This window comes from Platalea leucorodia (assembly GCF_965183815.1).
Source record: "Platalea leucorodia genome assembly, chromosome: 1".
NCBI lineage: Eukaryota > Metazoa > Chordata > Aves > Pelecaniformes > Threskiornithidae > Platalea > Platalea leucorodia.
The window spans coordinates 143,591,176-143,609,165 of record NC_138823.1 but is presented as its reverse complement, the minus strand read 5'-3'; the positions used below and the strand labels follow the sequence as shown (position 1 = coordinate 143,609,165).

The 17,990-nt window shown below is 38.9% G+C and overlaps 1 protein-coding gene across 1 annotated transcript in view; it reads left to right on the top strand.

Moving 5' to 3' along the window:
• CDK14 (cyclin dependent kinase 14) overlaps nt 1-17,990 on the top strand; it is a 324,235-nt gene that overhangs the window by 203,991 nt on the left and 102,254 nt on the right. Inside the window, exon 11 of the mRNA XM_082325474.1 lies at nt 14,562-14,625. Within this exon, the coding sequence (XP_082181600.1) occupies nt 14,562-14,625 (64 nt within the window). The remainder of the gene's footprint in view (nt 1-14,561; nt 14,626-17,990) is intronic.

Genomic DNA, 17,990 nt, shown 5'->3' with positions numbered 1-17,990 from the left:
CTATCATGGTATCTGGGGGAAACATCTCCTTCAGCCCATGGACATGCCTGAGGTACCATTTGCAACAGGCCTAATTTGAATAAAGGTAGACTTTAATTCCTGTTTTAGTGTTTCCTGAATCAATGCCCTAGACTAGGTATTAATTTAGCAAGGTACTGAGCACTTGCCATAAGATTGAGTGTCTTCAACTGTCACTGCCATTTACACAAGCTGCTGATCCTCAGTATCTTTCTATAAGCTAAATGTAAATTTTCAGATAAGCTTAGTGATTTCAAGAAGTTTCAAGTTTTCAAGGGCTAACATTAATCGACCTTGATTTTTTTTTCCACAGCTGCTTTTCTAGTTCATTAAATGGCTGTGGTTAAATAATTTAGGCATTTAATTTTACATACGTTGAAAATTTTCTGTAATCTTGTCTGAGTTTTAAATATGCATATAAAAATGCTGTCACACAATTTCTGTGTCCACTATTTGTGTGTTGCCATTACTTATGTGACTGGCACAGAGAAAGGAAAATCAGAAGAAATGAATCTGCCCTGAATTTTTTTATCCTTTTTTTTTTATTATTATTAGTATTACTGTCTTTTTATAAAGTAACCAACAGGAAAAAAGCTGCATTAGTTTTAAACTGCCTTGAAAAGTACTGGACAAAATCAGTATTAGTAAGTAGGAAAAGGAAAGAAAAAAGGCTACAGAAATGGAATATATTCTATTTCATAAGATGTCCAGAAAAAGAGCTCTCATGCAGGAATTGAGAGTAGGAGAATTACCTGACTAAGATCTTAATGCAGTAAGTATTCTCAACAGTTTGAGTGTGAAATAAATATAGCAAGTTTTGAAATATACAATATTATGTTTCATTCTTGTTTCTTTGGTTCTTCTTTCCCCAGTCTTCCGAGTGCTCCATTTAAAATAACTTGCAGGCCATAGCAAAACTGGATTCCCTAGCTGTCAGTTACAGGAAGAAAAATGTCCTGTGTTCACTATTTGTCTTTAGAGTGCGCGTGTATATCACTGTGTAGCAGTATTTCTGGCAATTGAGGTCTGTTTCTGAGTACGTCGGAGAGAGCTAATAATATGTTTTGTGAGAACATAATAAGAACTCTTCACGATGTTTTTTTGGGCCACAACATGATCCAAATGGCCGTGGTGTAAACTCTCAAACCTGTCAGTGATGGAGCAGAACTGCATAAGGTAAATTCTTACAGAGAGTGTAGTATGGTGCAATAGGCATGTTCTCACATAAATATGATTGCCCTGATGGTGATTACATCCAGAGGAGAAATCAAAGGAAATTTTTAGGCATCTCCTTATTGTGTTGAAATTTTACGGTTGGTTTTCTATATCTTCTGATGGCTAAGAAATCAGTTGACCTTGTAAGCATTCGATTTGATTAAACTTTGCTGTGTCATAAAGAAGCATTTATGTTTTTAGAATAACTCTTGCTCAATTCCTTTTAAAGTTATTTAAAAATATTCTGCAGTTACATCCCTTCTTCAAAAGGGAATTATTTGCGTTGTACCTCATTTTCATCTTAGAACATACTATATTTGTGGGGGGTTTGCCTGTGTATCCTGAATGTAATTGTTTTACAATAGCTGGTAATTGCGCTTTTCTCATAAGAGAAAGAAAAGGTGCATAAATTTTGTATTTCTGAACTGGTCCTTCAGTAAAATCGGAGGGAATGCAGCCAGGGATTTTGTCAATCCATTAGTTATCCTTCATGTCTCATCTTGCTGTGCACCTGTACAACACATTGCCCTAATTACTTAAAAAGAGGCTTACTAATTTGGATGTTGGAGATCCCGGGCATTTTGGTATGGTCTACTTTCATCTGATGACTGAGATATTTGGTTAATAACACTGCTATGCTGCTGGACCGGCTCGTTAGAGTGTGCTAGTATTGCTCCTTTCACTTGGAAAGGGAGGAGTAGAGGTGAGGTCCTGCTGACCTCACTGCATCATGTCACTGTATCAACTGCTCAGCAGTTCAAAGCAGGGTAATAACTGTAGCCAGGGAAAATCCTCTTTTGTTTGTTTCATGGAGCTTTTCATGAAATCCATGCAGTACCCTATTCTGTAAAAAAAAATAATTTATCAGACCAGTGAATGTAGCTGAAAACTAAGGATAGTGAAACACCTGTTTCTTACTACAGTCATCTCTTATTTGGGCTTCATTTACTTTCAGTAAAACGTACTTTCAGTGCAGCTTCCAACCACTTTTACTTTATATTATCTTATTCTTGCTAATGCTTTCATGGTTTTGTTGCCTTTGCAGCCTTTTAACTAGCGTAATGATAACATCGTGCTGCTCATCTGCATTCCTCACTAAGTCCAAGAGATCAGCTATGCCTACGCTGTTGAGAGGTTGATTTTTCTCTCTGATAACTTGCATAGTTAGTTACCCTTGTTTCATTGGTGTAACATCTCCCTTTCTACTAATTCAGTGAGATCTTTAAAATTTACCTCCGAAATGTTATGATTTGCTTTGTAATAGCAGCGTTGCTCATGTTAAAGAATTAATGTAGTCATTTTACTGTTCTTGTACCTGATCCTGCATCATTTTTCAGGCTTTGTGTTGTCAATATTTCAGACCATGCATTTCTGTGGACCTTAATGTGTTGGGGGTGGAGGATAAGAAACTGTAACTCCAGTCTTTCTCTTCCTCTCCGTCATTGACTGCTAGTGATACTGAAGCTCTTTGTCATGTGTCTGTGCAAATTTTCTTTTCTGTATTTGCATATCCTGTTTGTTGATGGATCCATTTCCCCCTCTTGTTTGGTTTTTTTTGGTTTGGTTGGTTGGTTTTTTTCCTGAAAAAGAGTGGACCATGATATGCAGGTATTAAGCAGCTCCAGTCTTTTGAGGATTTCCCTTCATTCATTCACAATTCAGCATTGATTGTTTCAGTGCAAGCCCCCTCAATCCTTTTGGAGCTGTAGGCAGTATGTTCTCCAAATCCTGCCCAGTCCTCGCAGGTCCCTTCTCCAGTGAGTAGAGAGGAATGGTTCCTGCAGCTCCAGGGAATTAGTTCCCTTTTGCCCAAAAAGTGAGGCTGCAAAGAACAAGGACTTCCACTGCAGCTGCCCTGCACATTTAAATGGAGACAGGAGATGACGACACCTTAATCCCTCCTGCCTAGTGTTTTTGAGAGCTCAGAAGTCATGGGCAAATTTACTGAGGGCACTGATGTCAAAGCAAACAAATGGGTTCACTGAAGCTGGGAATGCAGCTGCCTCTTCCAGTTGAGCAACACCTGCTTTCACCTTCATTTAAATATGCAAAATGAAGTCTTAGGCCACCTGCCAGCTGATTGTTAAAGCCACAGCTGCTAAATGAGCAATAAATGGTTAAATCGCACAGTTTCCAATTTTCAGCAAATTTCAGCATCTCAAAATTTGGCACTCTTTCAAAACCCACTTCTGATCTCTACATTTTGGCGTGTACCTCGTAGTGTCAGGAAAATGAACCCATCCCTCTTACTTGGACTTGCAAGGAAATGGGTAAAGAAGGTGTCAGGAAAATGGATAGATGCTCTAGTGAAAAATTCACTGGAAACTTCCACAGTGCTCTGAAGTGAGGTGTGCTAGCTCGCTATGCTGCAGTGGAGGATATGGGTTCTGTTCAGTCACAGCCTCCCCATTGATCTTACTGTCTTCTGGATTGGAATGAGTATCTCCCTGGGATTCTGCCCCGTCCCCACTTAAAGTGTCTCGGCTGCTTTTATAGCCAGTGTCTCTCCATCAGAAGTAGGCTGACATTCACCCCATTTTTAGGAAAAAAATATTTCTGTAATACTTAGAGACTTCCATTTTTTTATTCTCCTTGCTTGTTCTGTTCCTGTGATTCAGAAGGATAGTCAGAAGTATAAAACTCTTGCTTTTTTACCAGCACAATACTGCTGTTTGGAATGAATACACCAAGCATCATGCTGTGGTTTGTTGTAGGAGACACACTTGAAACTGAATCACTTGAAATGGATTTTTAGTGGTAAGGTTAGATGTTTTTAAAAGTGATTTGATGTGGGAATTCTGATAAGCTTCAGAGCAGGAATCAGCAGGATATTTAGACATCCAGGAAGAGTGCTCTTATATCCACCACATATACCCAACACAATTGGAGCTCATTATTAATGCACTCCCTGTTTCAGAAATATTGTAACACCTGGACCCACACATTCTTCAAATGGCAGCATGACTAGCTGCCTTCATTTACTGCAGATTGAACAAATGGCTGCTTAAAAAAACTTGACAAAATACCCACTGCTTCACTGGGCTCCATGTGGCTGCACAAATCTATTCAAAATTGAGATTATTACAAGATCAAGACCTTAGCTGGCAAAATAAGGAGTTGGCAAACTTCTGGATGATCTGGTCTGATTCTAGTATCACGCTGTTCTGTGATGCTGAGCACCAGGCTTAATATATAGGTCTCGGTATATGTTACCTCCCCAGGATTTTTCGGTGAGAAAAAGAATTTTAATGATATTACTTTTGTTTTTTTTTCAGACGGTGAGCTCAGCAGCTCAGTTAGCCTGGTTATAATATTCTGTCTGCCTTAGTACAACAGCTTTCCTCTCCACTGCAAATGTGTTTCTGTCATGGAAGCGGCACACATCATAAGCTTCTATTGTGCTGTGCCTTTGCGTTTGCTGTTCTTGTGTGTAAGGAATGGCAAGTCCTGGTGTGGTGTCACAACGAAGCACGCTCGTTCCTCCGATGTGTTGTGACTGGGCACCAGGCCAGAGACAAAGGGTTTCCAATATCCGAGAAGTACAGTGTGCTTCACTGCTTTGGACTGGGGTTTTGCTCTGGGAAAATGCGGATTGGTTTCTATGAAAACCATTGGGTCAGGTCCTGGTGCAGTGATGATCCTTATCAGGAATGGATGTGATCCCAAATGTGCTTGTTTGTTCAAGTAGTTGTAGTTAAACAATGGTACAGTGAAGAAACATCATTTTATTTTAAATAAAAATGTTTCCTTGCTATTTTTATGATGATTCATAGGAGGATGCGTAAATTTGGTCTGTTAATTATTTAAATAAGCTCTCCAGCTGAACGGCAGCTTTAAGCCCTTAAGTATCCTGATGCAATGGTGAAGCTTTGCCTGTGCCAGTGAGACTGGACACTGTGACACTCGGTAGGAATTCATGTGTGTTAACTGAGCCAGTTTTATGGTCTTCAAAAAGACCATAAAGCCAGTTTTATGATTCAAAGGCAGCGCTGCTTTTCCGATAAGCCAGCATTTCCAAAAAAACCCTGTGTAGTGCATACCTGGAATTCAAATGAGCCAGTTGCTGAGCCAGCACAGCAGGGGTTGTGGAAGTACATTTCTTAAAAGCCTCCCACAGGCCTTTGGCTTTTTTTTTTCCCCCTCCCTTTTTCAGTTTAAAGAAAAAAGTCAGTAAGAAAACTTGAAATAAATCTTTAAAGAGCATATTTAGGAGAGGACTGTCTGTTTGGGTGGGTTATTCCAAAGGCTTTACAACACAAACAGGATAGGAATTCTGAAATGCAGAGTATATACCTTTCTGTGCAGAGTAAATCAGAGCAGATTTTAAAGGATACGTAAACGAGCATGACTTGTGAGCCAGGGGGTCCTTCTGACAGAAAATTGCTGTCTTCCTTCTCCTTCACAGTGAAGGAAACTGTTCTGTTTGTTCCCAAATGGTAAGGAAGAGACCTTCCAGCACAGAAATCAGCAGCATGCACTTCTTTGCATGTATTAACGCCAAGATCTTCCTTGGTGAAATCATTCCCTCTCTGTAACCTTATTTGAGAGCTCACAAGCTCTGGCAATGCCAGAAGAGCAAACGTGCCTCCTTGGAAGAAGGGGAGAGAAATCTGTTGAGGTCAGCTGTAGTCTTCTGCATGAGTTTTCTTCCCAGTCTTTTCCTGATCCATAGCTTCGAGGTCTACAAAAGCTTTCAAATTCTCTTCTCTTCTTACTAAGGATCAGTTTTATCCTGTTGAGATGTTTTATAGCTTCTGCAGCAGCAAAGCAGATATGAGAGACACTAAGTCTAGTTTAATGTCAGGATTTTTTTATTCTGATGATGGGATTGTACGCTGGTGGAAGGAGACTCTTCAGGACAGGTGGCTGGGAAAGCTGGAGGGACAGGTTCTCAGTCCTTCAGCCACTTCAGCATGGAGCATCCCTCACAGAGGAGCCCTCTTTTCACTTTGGAGCTAAACAGTGTCTCCTTTTAGCATGTACTATGCTTTTTAATTAACTTGTAATTTAGCTAAATTGCTTCATGGTTGTACTGGTTTGAGGGAAAGTGCAGTCTCTGTCAGGAGTTTGCCTTTTTTCCTTCTACTGCTAATTTCAAATCCTCTCTCTGCAGCATAGGCCCCTCTGCTTTCAAAATAAGTTTGCCAAATCCTGTTTTCTTAGTGTTTTTAGCATTCATCTCATTCACAGAAATGTTTTAATAAGAATCACTAAGTAAAAAACCAGTTTCTTCCACCACGTGGACCTTTATGAAAGTTGTTAAGTTACTAAAATAGGGCATTACAATGAGATGTGCTGATCACCTGTAGGAAGAGGATGTTACAGCCCAGCACAAGTTGTTTCACACTTGCTTTTTTCTCATTGTGAAATTTAGATTAAATGACTCCGGTTTTGCTCTCTCTCCAATTTAGATTGGATTATGGACAGAATTAGTTTCGAAGAGTCATCTCATTGACAGAGCTGTTTCTGTGATTCAAAGTGTAGTATGTATTTAGTAGGTCCTTCTCAGAATAAACAAAACTCCCCTGACTGAATGGTTAAGGAAACAGGCTTGTCAAACCTCGGTGGTGCTTTGTTGTAAGGCTGGGGATTTAATTTAATCCTGTCCTGATGGTCTGCAGTGCTGGGTGCATGGTGATGCCTGCTCTGTTCCTCCTTCTCCTCCTCCTCCCAGCTGTCGCACCCAGCTCGTGCAGAGAGAGTAGGTAGAGTATGGCTCTGCGAAGGCGGACAAGCATGTTTATGAAGTCTCCAGTCCCCATCGTCTTCCTCATGTTAGCACAGTTGCAGTGGTGTCTGTGCCAGGGTCCCTCAAAAAGGTAGCTGTGGTTACTATGGGTATGAAGAGAACCATGAGTTTGTTTACTTGTGCCACAAACAGCATGGAAACAGTGTTGGGATAAATTTAACTTTCTGATGCAGGCAGGTACTCAAATATCATTTATATACACAAACTAACGTTGGAAAAATTACATATTAAGAAGTTTTCCTGGAGAGACTTCTTTGTATTTTGCCTCTATGGAGAAAGGATGTTAAGAACAGTTGGGTCCTTTACTGTTTCAAGTACCTCATTTTTCATCCTTGACAGAGCTAAAGCACAAATATTAGTTGAACTTGATTTTTTTTAATTAATGTGTGTTGTTAAAATTTTGTGGGAATGTTGATAGTAATTTCATGTTTTGCTTCCCTCATCCACACTGGCACATTACCTAAATGTTTTTGAAGCCAGCTTCATCATAAATCACTCCTTATGCTCAAAGCAAGTGGTTTTATTACCCACATATAATGGAATGACGATATTCCACTTGATGGCTGAAAGAGTCAGCCTTTTGCTGTAGGTGAACCTCATTCTGTCCTTACTGGTTCTTTTTTCACCTTAGAGAATAAGCCTCAGTAACTTCTGTTTTTTCACGAAACAGCATCACTTTACGTACAGCAGAAACAAGCTTACGGGGTCGGTGAGGAGGTGCCTTCTCTCTTTTTTGTTGCTGTTGTGTCCTGTACTCATTGTCTGTGTAGCAGGTATTTAATACCTTGCCTTTTTTTTTTTTTTTGTTAAGACATTGCTTAGGTCATTCACAAAATAACTTGCAAAAGCAATACTCGAATCAGCTTGTTTTCTAACCAGCCTTGTTTTCTCTTAAATCCATAATTCTGATTTAATGTCCTGAATGAATGCAGATCACATTAAACCTATTCTGCTACACATTACCATTGTGCATATAAACTGCTTGTTGTTGAATTTCTTTTGCCTTTTACCATGTATCATCACTGCAAGTTTTTTTTATGACTTTGATAGCATTTACAGGGACATAAGGAAACAAAAAACACAACCTGTTTTATACATAAAATTAAGACTAGGAATTTGAAAGTCTGATTTTGTCTGTAAAGAATTATGGGCTCTTGTTTAACACTTTCGTTCTGAAGAAGAATTACACAAGTTACATTATTTTCTGTATGCTTAATGCGTTGCATCTCTATTTTGCTGATATTTTCTTTCTTACCTGTATGGGAATTATGAAGGGATGTTTTGATGACAGTTGACGGAAAAAAATACAGAAAGAGTTTCCTGTTCCCATATGTAAGAAAAATCATTTTTACTGAAATACAGTTTTCAGGCTCTGAACAAGGCATTTAGTGTTTTCCACATGGGAGGAGACTACCCTGTTCACAGAGTCTCATTTCAGTTTTTTAACTTTGAATTGATGTGGATCCCTGGTTTAGGAACTCTATGTAATTTTTGCCATTCATTTAATGAAGTAAGGCTTTGATATTTTAAATATCAAGGACAATGAATAGGCATATGGTCTTTATTTTTCATGAATCCATATAAATATATTGTTGCCATCTTAGCTGATAGACATTGTTTCTGTAGTGAAAAATGAGGTGACTTTTTCATTGCAGCTGGGAACCCTGGAACATCCACAACCTTCCCAAAGTTAAAATGTATTCGGCCTCAGTCTAACAAATGCATAAGTGCATTACACAAACTAATAGATTTATTGTCCCTCATGGAAACTGAACTGCTAAGCTTCTGATGTGAAGAAAAGACTGGTATTGAGGCAATTCCATTTCTGTCTCTATCTTTTGGATATTAAACTTGACACTCAGCTGTCATCCATCGTGCCCAGCAGAGAGTTGAAGGAAGCCTCGCTGCAGTTGTCAGTCAGCAGACTCTGAGTCAGCATGCATAATACACAAATAGTTGCTGAATTTGTTTTTAACCCGTTATACTAAGACCAAATGCTAAGCTGAAGGACGAAGTTCCTCCTTTGTTCTTCACTACTACACATACTTTGTGCTCACTGACATTGTCAGGTGGCAACACAGCATTTTCCCTGATTGTGGAAGATGTGGTGAAGATCTACCTAACAGTGAATCCTCAGGAGGGGAATGCAGCAATAGTTGGATCATCTGGGCGAATGGCCTAACACCAGGACAGACTGCAAGAGAGAGAGATCCCATAAGCTTCTCCTCTTCCAGACCAGATGGGACATTCCACATTCAGAGGTGGCTCTGGGAGTGATGGAGCTGCTGTAGCGAAACCCTGGAACTCACACTGCTTCTCAAAAGCCAAATCTAAAGCAGGAATGTATATTTCCTCTAACAAAAAGGAAAAGGACTCCTAGGTTTTTGAGTAAGTTGAAAGCTTCATTAGAAATGTATGTTTTGGGAGAATATAGCAAATTTTTGTTGAAAACAGAACATCTGAAATTTCCAAATTTCACTCAAAAGAGAGAGATTACTGATTTGGAAATGGCTCTGCAGTACTTATTCTCTTCGTCTTTTTATTAAGTTCAGTTCCTCAGACAGCTATAGTCTCACATGGTACATCACAGCCAAGGACTCACTGAATGCAGTATGTTTTACCCAGCAAATAGGAACAGCGGAACAGAAATCTTGATGATCCTTAAAAGGAAAAATAAAATAAGAAAACATTTTTACATACAGCTTATAACTTTCCCTAGTTAAAATTCTAGGGCATTTTTCAACAAAACCCTCTTTTATTAAAGGGAAAAAAAAAAAAGATTCACTCTGCTGACATTTTTTTGACTAAACTTGTTTATTCATCAAGTTGACCTAACATGAAAAAACTTGAAAATTCAGCAAATCGCTTAGCCTTATTTCCATAAATGTTGTCTAAGGAAAGGCAACTCATTTGCATGCTGATCTTGTTTTTCATTCTGCTCTGTGGCTACAAAACCCTGAATAATACCACTGGCTGTATGTTCTTTGTCTTATTGAAGTCCAAACCACTGCCTTTCTTGAGGATCGTCAGATCTACCAAGGGTTAAAGCATTATTTCAGTACTATACGGTTTTGTATATTCAAAAGTTGTAGTGCAAGTGGAAACGCTTGTTCTTTATTAATTATGCCAGCACTTGGGAAAGAGCTGGTGGGAAAGATTTGCACTGCTGCTCATCTCACAAGAGATTCAGATGACTTCTCCGGACAAATTGTTACCCAGAATGACCTTATTACGTGGCAGTAATAGGGAATGTTTTTGCATTCGAAGCAGAATATGGGACAACATGACTAATTGTGTTGATAGAGTGGCATAATGCTCACCATAAAATAATGACTCCCGTATTAAGGGAGCACATTAATTAGGGGAATGATGAGTCTTTGTAAAATCAGATGCAAAAAGCAAACAACTTTTTCTCTTATATTAAAAAATTAAGGCAATGCAATAGACCTTAATGCATTTGTGTTGCGTTTCCTGGGCAATCTTTCTATATTATGCTTGTATATGGAGATTTGAACAGCAGGTTCTGTTTTCATAACTTTCTGCCAAACTGTAACAATGTCAACTGGCAGTAAGGGTGTTTGGCCCTCAGTACCCTGATGTATTGTAAATCTGTTATTTTCATATAAATAGATTTCTCACCATACAAATTAGATTAGAATCTGATCCTGATTTTGAACTGCAAGTTTCAAATGAGAAGGTCATTTTATCTCATTTGTTAGGAAATAAAAGAGCCCAGAGTGTTTTATGTTACAATTTTATGTAGTGTGGAACAGCAAAACTGCAGTATATTTTGGAGTTTTTACAGAAACCATAACCATCCTGGCCCTGGAAAACACTAAATCCATTCCAAATTTGAGAACTGTATATTATTCTTGTGTTCGTAATTAAATTTAAAAAAAAAAAAGGATATCAAACCATGCAAGTTGAGTGTTTACCTCACTAAGAAGCAAATTATCAGTAGAGAAAGCAAACAAGTTAGTATTTTTTATTAATAATTCTCAATGGTAAATAAAAGCTTATTTCCAATATTCAGTTGAGCCTCGATTGCTGTGACAGCAGTGGTTATTTTCATGTTTTTGGAACATGAAATGGAACGAAAAAGTGTTAAAATGTAGAAGAGACAGAACTCCTGGTGGCATGCTTGGGATCAGAAGTGGTAGACCATGAAAGGATAGTCAGGACTAGGCGGTCACCCATAAAATAACAGGTCCTGGTGTTATTGGTTGTTGTCTGAGACTGCTGTGTCTCCTGTATCTTCCACTTTCACTGATCATTGCTCTAAGGTCAGGCTTGCTCTCCAGCACTGGCTGGGTAACCAGTGGTTTGCTACAGCCAGTCAGTTAGATGCCTTTCTACGGTGCCAAGATGTTGCCAGTAGTTTGGTCTGGATAATCACTCTTAAATGCTAAAGGACAGTGTTTTGGAATAAAACCAGAAGACTGTTGGGTTCTCCCTTCCTCCCCCACTTTCCTTTTCCATGTTGGTCCCTTAATTCTCTTCTGTAAGCTGCAACACAAGGCAAATCTTTCTCCACCGTGGTGTTATATGTGAACTCCACTTTGTTTATAGCAGGTGTCAAAACTCATTGCTTTGGGTTGCCTAATCCCACCTCATCAAAATAGGATTGATTGCTGCTTAGAAGTATCACTTGCAAGGTGATGCTTACAAATCACTTTATGGTGACATACCTGTGGGCAGTGACTGTTTCATCTTCTCCAAAACCACAGTTGTTTCACTGCTGCCGTCTCCTTTTTTGTTGATTGATAGTCGCATATTGTGAATTTCTGTATTGTTCGTGTTAAAAATTGTATGGGAGAAGGTTGATCTTTATGGTTTTTGTACAATGCATTAAAATACAGTGTCTGGATCCTTCCCTGAACTACCAAGTGCCCCTACCTTAAAAATGGTAGGCATTTAGATGATAGAAAATCCTAGTTGTTTTTAGCCTGACTGCTACCCTTGACAGAAGGTATAAATACTGTAGGTGTTTGAGTACTCCAATGCACAAAGTTGTTTGTAGCTGGCTCTTAAATGCTGTAACAGAAGATGTGCTGGAATATTATTAAAGAAGTGGACTGGAAAACCAGTGAAACAATAGTGAGTCACATAAGATTCATTATAAAAGTGATCTCCTGTGAAGCCCTCTGTTACTGGACCTGATGTTACTTTGAAAATCAGAATAATCCATTTCTTACCTCCAAGTTCTACATTAAATGGGTCTGATAAGTATTCTACCTTTCACTGGAAGTTTCAGATTTTGTCAGCTGGTTTTAATATTCATCTGTACAGTGCCTTAGCTGCCTATGTCTCATCGAAAATAAGAGGTGATTAAGAATATACATTTAGAAGCATGCGGCTAATTTTCTTATATTCATAACGTTTCATGAGAGAATATTCCTTTGATTTGCTAAGAGGGGTTGCGAAGTTGAGGATCATATTTCTTAATTTAAACTGAGGATGCAAGAATCTGTGTTTTTAATCCACGGGCTCCCTCTCCTGGTCTGGGAGGTGCTTGGCACCAGGCGTTTAATACAAAAGCCAGGTGAAAGTTACTTGCAAATGGATTTAATCATAACATTGTGTCAACTGTGTCTCCTAACTTCTTCTGTGTTTAATCAGAGAATTGTGCTCTCCCTAATAGCGACAATGAAATGTATATGGGTGTTGTGATGAATCAGGGTTGCAGGGATGGGTTTATCTTAATCAAATGCCAGTTAAGACAGATTTCACAAGGACTGAAAGTGATGTCCTACAAACAATATTTACAAGTAAAATCAGTGAACTTGCATATCCAAATAAGCACATGAATATATACTGTCTAATTGAACTGATACTTTGTTTCTCTGACACCTTAGTGCTCTGCTTTCACCTCCTACTGGTCATACTACATCTAAATTGGACTATTTGCTTATTATATTTGATAGTGGAGAAAGATGATCTTTGCATTAATATTATTAGATTAGAAACACATTAGTATTGTAAATTGTTTAACAAACTTCAGGCTCTAGAGTCATAAAGCACACCTTGTAGGTAAGAACTGTATCTGTTTAAGAGGTCATTACTTTTGCCTCCTAGTTTTTAAGCCAGTTTCTAAATTTTACGAAATAAATTTCTGGCAGAGTCACAGAGAAATTTTTTGTGTTTTAGCTTCCCAGTCTGGCTTCTAAGAATTTTTTTTAAGCTTGAATTTATTGACATGAACAAATGTTTACATAGCTTAAGAAGTGCAACAAATATTCTAGAAGGGTCCTTCCTTTAATGATCTCAATGCATATGTATATTGCAGCAGACACAAGTAAAAAAAAAATCTCTTCATCTCCAAATGATTGGGAGTAGATGTCCTGTAATCCACCCTGAAGTGTCACAAACCTTCACATACTCGGCCAAAAGATTTTCACGCTAACTTTGTGCTTGTTTTGTGCTGGTGTAAGTGACCACAGAATACCACAGTGACTCAAGATATGCAGGTCCAAAAGACTTATTCAGAAGGTCTGCAGTGCAGGTAGGGGCAGGGCTGGCAGGGGGTTTTGTACATTTATGACAATGCAAAACAAGCACCAGACTGGTGTGAAATGCTTTCCCTTTAGAGTATCAGCCTTTTATTGCAGAGCCTGAGCTTATAACAAATATTGAAAACAGTCCCTAGCATTTTCATTCATGTTAGAAGTTGAGTGTAAATTCGTAAAAAGGAAGATCCTACTAGTAAAATATCAAATTCCACAACTCATTCAGAAATGCATTTGTAGAGCTGCTACTTTAGGTGTTCCTCTTGGCTCCACTTAAAGCAAGCGTTGACAGATATGTCTCATGAAGCAAAAACAGGTTTGGGCAAACTAATTATAGCAGTTCTCTCAATTTATTTATTATTCGTGCCAAAGACACAGGGGGTGAACTTTTCATGTGAGCAGAGGATATAAGATGCATGTGAGAAGTGTTAAATACTTTGCTGCTGAAAGTTGGTCTGACTTACACTACAAGAAGGAGGACAGTTGAAGTGACTAGAAAGAAAGCATAATGCATGAGTCAATAAAGTCTGTATTTCCTAAAAATTTGTTATTTTTATGTATACTACATCCACTTAAAATGACAACTATTTGCTGTGCATTCTTGTTCATGCCATGCTCTTGGTCATCTGCTTCACCATCTGTGCAAATCTTCTATCCTAGTATCTATTAGGTATCTGTTCAGCTTATTTAAGTTTACAGGGATTGAAATTATTTCTGAACTAAAATATCTAGCCTCTGTAACACTGGCATTCTGAGATATGCAGGTAGCTTGACACTTGTCAATGCAAAGTAGCTTTAACGTGCATTGGTTAAATAGGCAACCTGACAGGAACCCAGCACTGTTAACATGCTTTACTGACTACAGTGGTACCTTGAAACTGTGGTAATCATTTAACTTTTTGTGCCCTCTTCCTCCCCTGCTTCCCCCCCAAATTAAGCCTATTTAAAGTTTAGATTGTAAGGTACACTGAGCTCTTTGGAGGAGTGGCTTTATGCAATGCTATGACTCCTTGCATCTTTTCCATTAAAGCAATATGTGTTTTTTTTCTCTTTTTTTCTCTTTTTATGCACAGGTACTTGGAACACCAAATGAAGATACATGGCCTGGAGTCCACTCTTTACCCCATTTCAAACCAGGTAGGTCGAAGTACCAAGTTCATCCAAATTCTCTTCCTGGAAATACAGGATACAGATAATGACATCCCCACCCACAAGCTTCAAAATGACCTGGTACGCAGTGCACGAACCGTAATGTGCTTTTTCTGGCTGCTTAGTTTTTATTGTGCTCAGCATGGGAGGTTTTCTTTTGTTTAATTTCTTTGGGTTTTTTTGCATTTTCTCCTATTTATTACAGTATGAGCCCTGACCTGCTTGCATTCCCCAGCCACTGAGTATAGTACCTTTCAGATTGCTGGTAGGCTGATTCCAGATGAGTATTACTTTTCCGCAGACCACCCTGGACTTTGAGGAATACTAAAGGAAACTAAAGAGTAGAGAAAAGACTTTGTGAAAGCTGAAGTTACTGCTAGATCATGTTAGTACTTTTCTACAAAGGTTCAGTTTCTTAATGTGCGTTGCACTTCAAGTTGTCATATTCTACAATCATTCTTGAAAAGCTCTTTCACCATCTGATACCTTTGTGTAAGAGGGAGCAGTTTGTTCACTAGAGACTAGAAGTACATGGTCAGCTTCATTATGCCATACATGTATGTATGCATATATATGTAATATATATAGTCTTGTGAACTTTTGAGTAGGGATCTTAGAATTACTGGTTTTTAAACATGCCAAGCAGGCGAATGAGTTGGAGACATCTTGGCTGGTGAGGGTGGTGAAATACTGGAACTGGTTGTCAAGAGAGGTTTGACATCTCCATCCTGTTCAAAACCTGACCGGACAGAGCCTGAGCTGCCTGAACTTGTTGGACCTGCTGTGAGTGGGTTTGGACTAGATGCTAAAGAGAAGGTTACTAGATGCTTTCAGATGAAGTGCTTAATTGGCTCCCAGTGTATTTTACTAGGATGAGTCTTCAGTTTATAACCATATGACTAAAGTCTGGATGTGAGTGACAGAATTGACCCAGGAATCCAATTTCAGAAGTTTTTGTCCTTGCAAGCCTAAGGTCTCTCAGTGAACTCCTGGTTCTCCTTTACTGCAGATGATAGTCCCTTCAGCTTTTGTCATAAACTGTGAGAACCTGGCATCCTATGTCATTTAAACCTAATTTCCAAGTCATCTTATACGTCAGACATAAAGAAAATTATTCCTTTTTCATTCCAGCCTGTCTTATTTGTCAGGAGGAGGCAGGAGATGGGGCAGAGGAGTTGAAAAGGACAAAGAGATTTAGGCAGCTCTCAAAATAAGAGAGGCAATAAACAAATATATTGTAGGGCTTACCCTGATAGTAACACAAAGCCTCGAGAACAGGGAAGGCAGACAGCTTTCTTGCACATTGCTTTTCAGTCTCTGTCCTAGTGCTGTCTTATTGCTGTATAGTGAAATCACTCTCTACTGCTCTCTAGTGAATTAGTGGAACTTTTTTAACAAGTACAGTTTTTCACTGAAATACTAATACTACAGTGTTCTTCCCTAAATCAGTGTGTCATTAAGTTTACAAGCTTTTGTGCTTCTTGTTCTTGGGACTGATGAAAAGGGGAGCATATACACAGAGTCCTTACAGAAACATAGTGGTTTTTAACAGCAGTCCAAAGACACTGTTTTTATCCAAGAATAGTAAAAAGGAGGAGAAAACCTGGAGGTGTCAGTTAGTGCTCTTTGGGTTTGTTCTTGTTTTTATTCTTCTGTGTGATACAGAAAAGTTTTGAACAGTAGATGGCAGCCAAGAAATTTCCTGGTTTCATTTTTACTGTTTGGCTTCCAAGTGTATTAAGGGATGTGGGTTTATTACCACAGAAGAACATCAGGAAATAAATCCACAGTAGGCACTTCCTTAAATCTAATTTTTAAACAGGCATTGTGTTAGACTTGCTTTTATTTTCTCCGTCCCAGACTATGGATTTTGTCAGCTATGAATACATAATATTTATACAAATGCAGAATGGGGACAGGAGGAAAGAAGCCTCCAAGACAGAAAATGGTCACTCGGTATTTTCACCATTTCTGCATGCTGTGATCTTTGTTCTCTCGCATCCTTTCCACGTCTGTGAAGTATGTAGATTTGCAAGTCAGAATAATTACTATTCTTGCTGGCAATTATTTAATCTTTCTAGGGCCTGTTAATGCCAAGCTCTAAGGTCCTTAATTCCTGTACACTGGATGTCTGAGAGCGCTCCAAAGGAAAAAGCCCTCTTCTGTACACATACTATGTTCTGCACTCCCTTTGTACCACCCCATATCCTTCATGTCCTTGGTAAAAGGATTTTTTTTGTCTTACAGTTCCTTATTTGCTGATTTTCGAAATTGCAGTAATAGAAAGCATAATCGAACTGGACAACCAAAACTTGGCTTACATACCCCAAAACTGAGTAATTGGACTTTGTGCTGGTAAAGTGTGGAATGGTTAGAGCAGCAAAACACATCACCTCTGGGATCATACTGGGGTACCAGCATCTAAAGCACGCTCTGCACAAAGCGCTCTGACTTATGGGCTGGTCTGGAATTACACTATTTGCTCCTGCTGTTAGGATCATTGGAGCTGTTTGGTCATGGATACCAGCTTCTCTGTTACTTCTTTAAAAAATGCTTTCCTTCATGCCATTCTGTGCACAAAAGTTTTCTGGCTATGGCAAGGCTGCATTGTCCCCTTCCGCAGATGCTCAGCCAGCCATGCTTCCCTCCCTGTTGGTCTGAAATTGTTGTTACACCCTAGAGAAAATTTTCTCAGTGTATGGGACTGAAAGACTCTTCTTTCCCGACTGACTTCTTTGGAGCAAAAATGGAGGTTAATGCTTTAATAGTACATTTAAGATCACTTAATCTTTTCCTTTCCTTAGCAGAAGAATGCAGGAGGGAACCTGAAATGTCTTGCCAAATCTGAACCAATTCCATTATTCTTTAAGATTTGTGAAACTACTGCATTTAAATGTAGATGACATGGGGTTAACTAACTCCTGTACTTTGTGTGTCTCTGTGAGTTTTAAGACTGATAGCTGCAAACAGTAAGTGCGATAAATTGAGAAGTGCAGAGAGCACTGGCGATGAGGATATCAGCATCCACTCAGGCAAGGCTTTGATGCTGTAAACTGAGTTGTGTAAGCATAAAACAATGGGATTTGAACAGAAAGTGTCAGTAATAAATAGTTATTGTAGTTAAAAAAATGCTGGGCACATTAAATGCCTGTGGAGTTGGGAAGACTGTTGAGAGTAGAAACAAAATTTCATTGTCTTTCTTGTTTGCCTACAGACTTAAATAACTCATTTTCATGCTGTGATTTGCTAGGGCACAGTCCTGTGCTGCAGAGAGCTAATCACAGTTTACTAGGAAAAACATGTCTGAAAAACATGGTGTTAGTCTCTTCTCTAGTAGAGTGACCAAGGGTGTG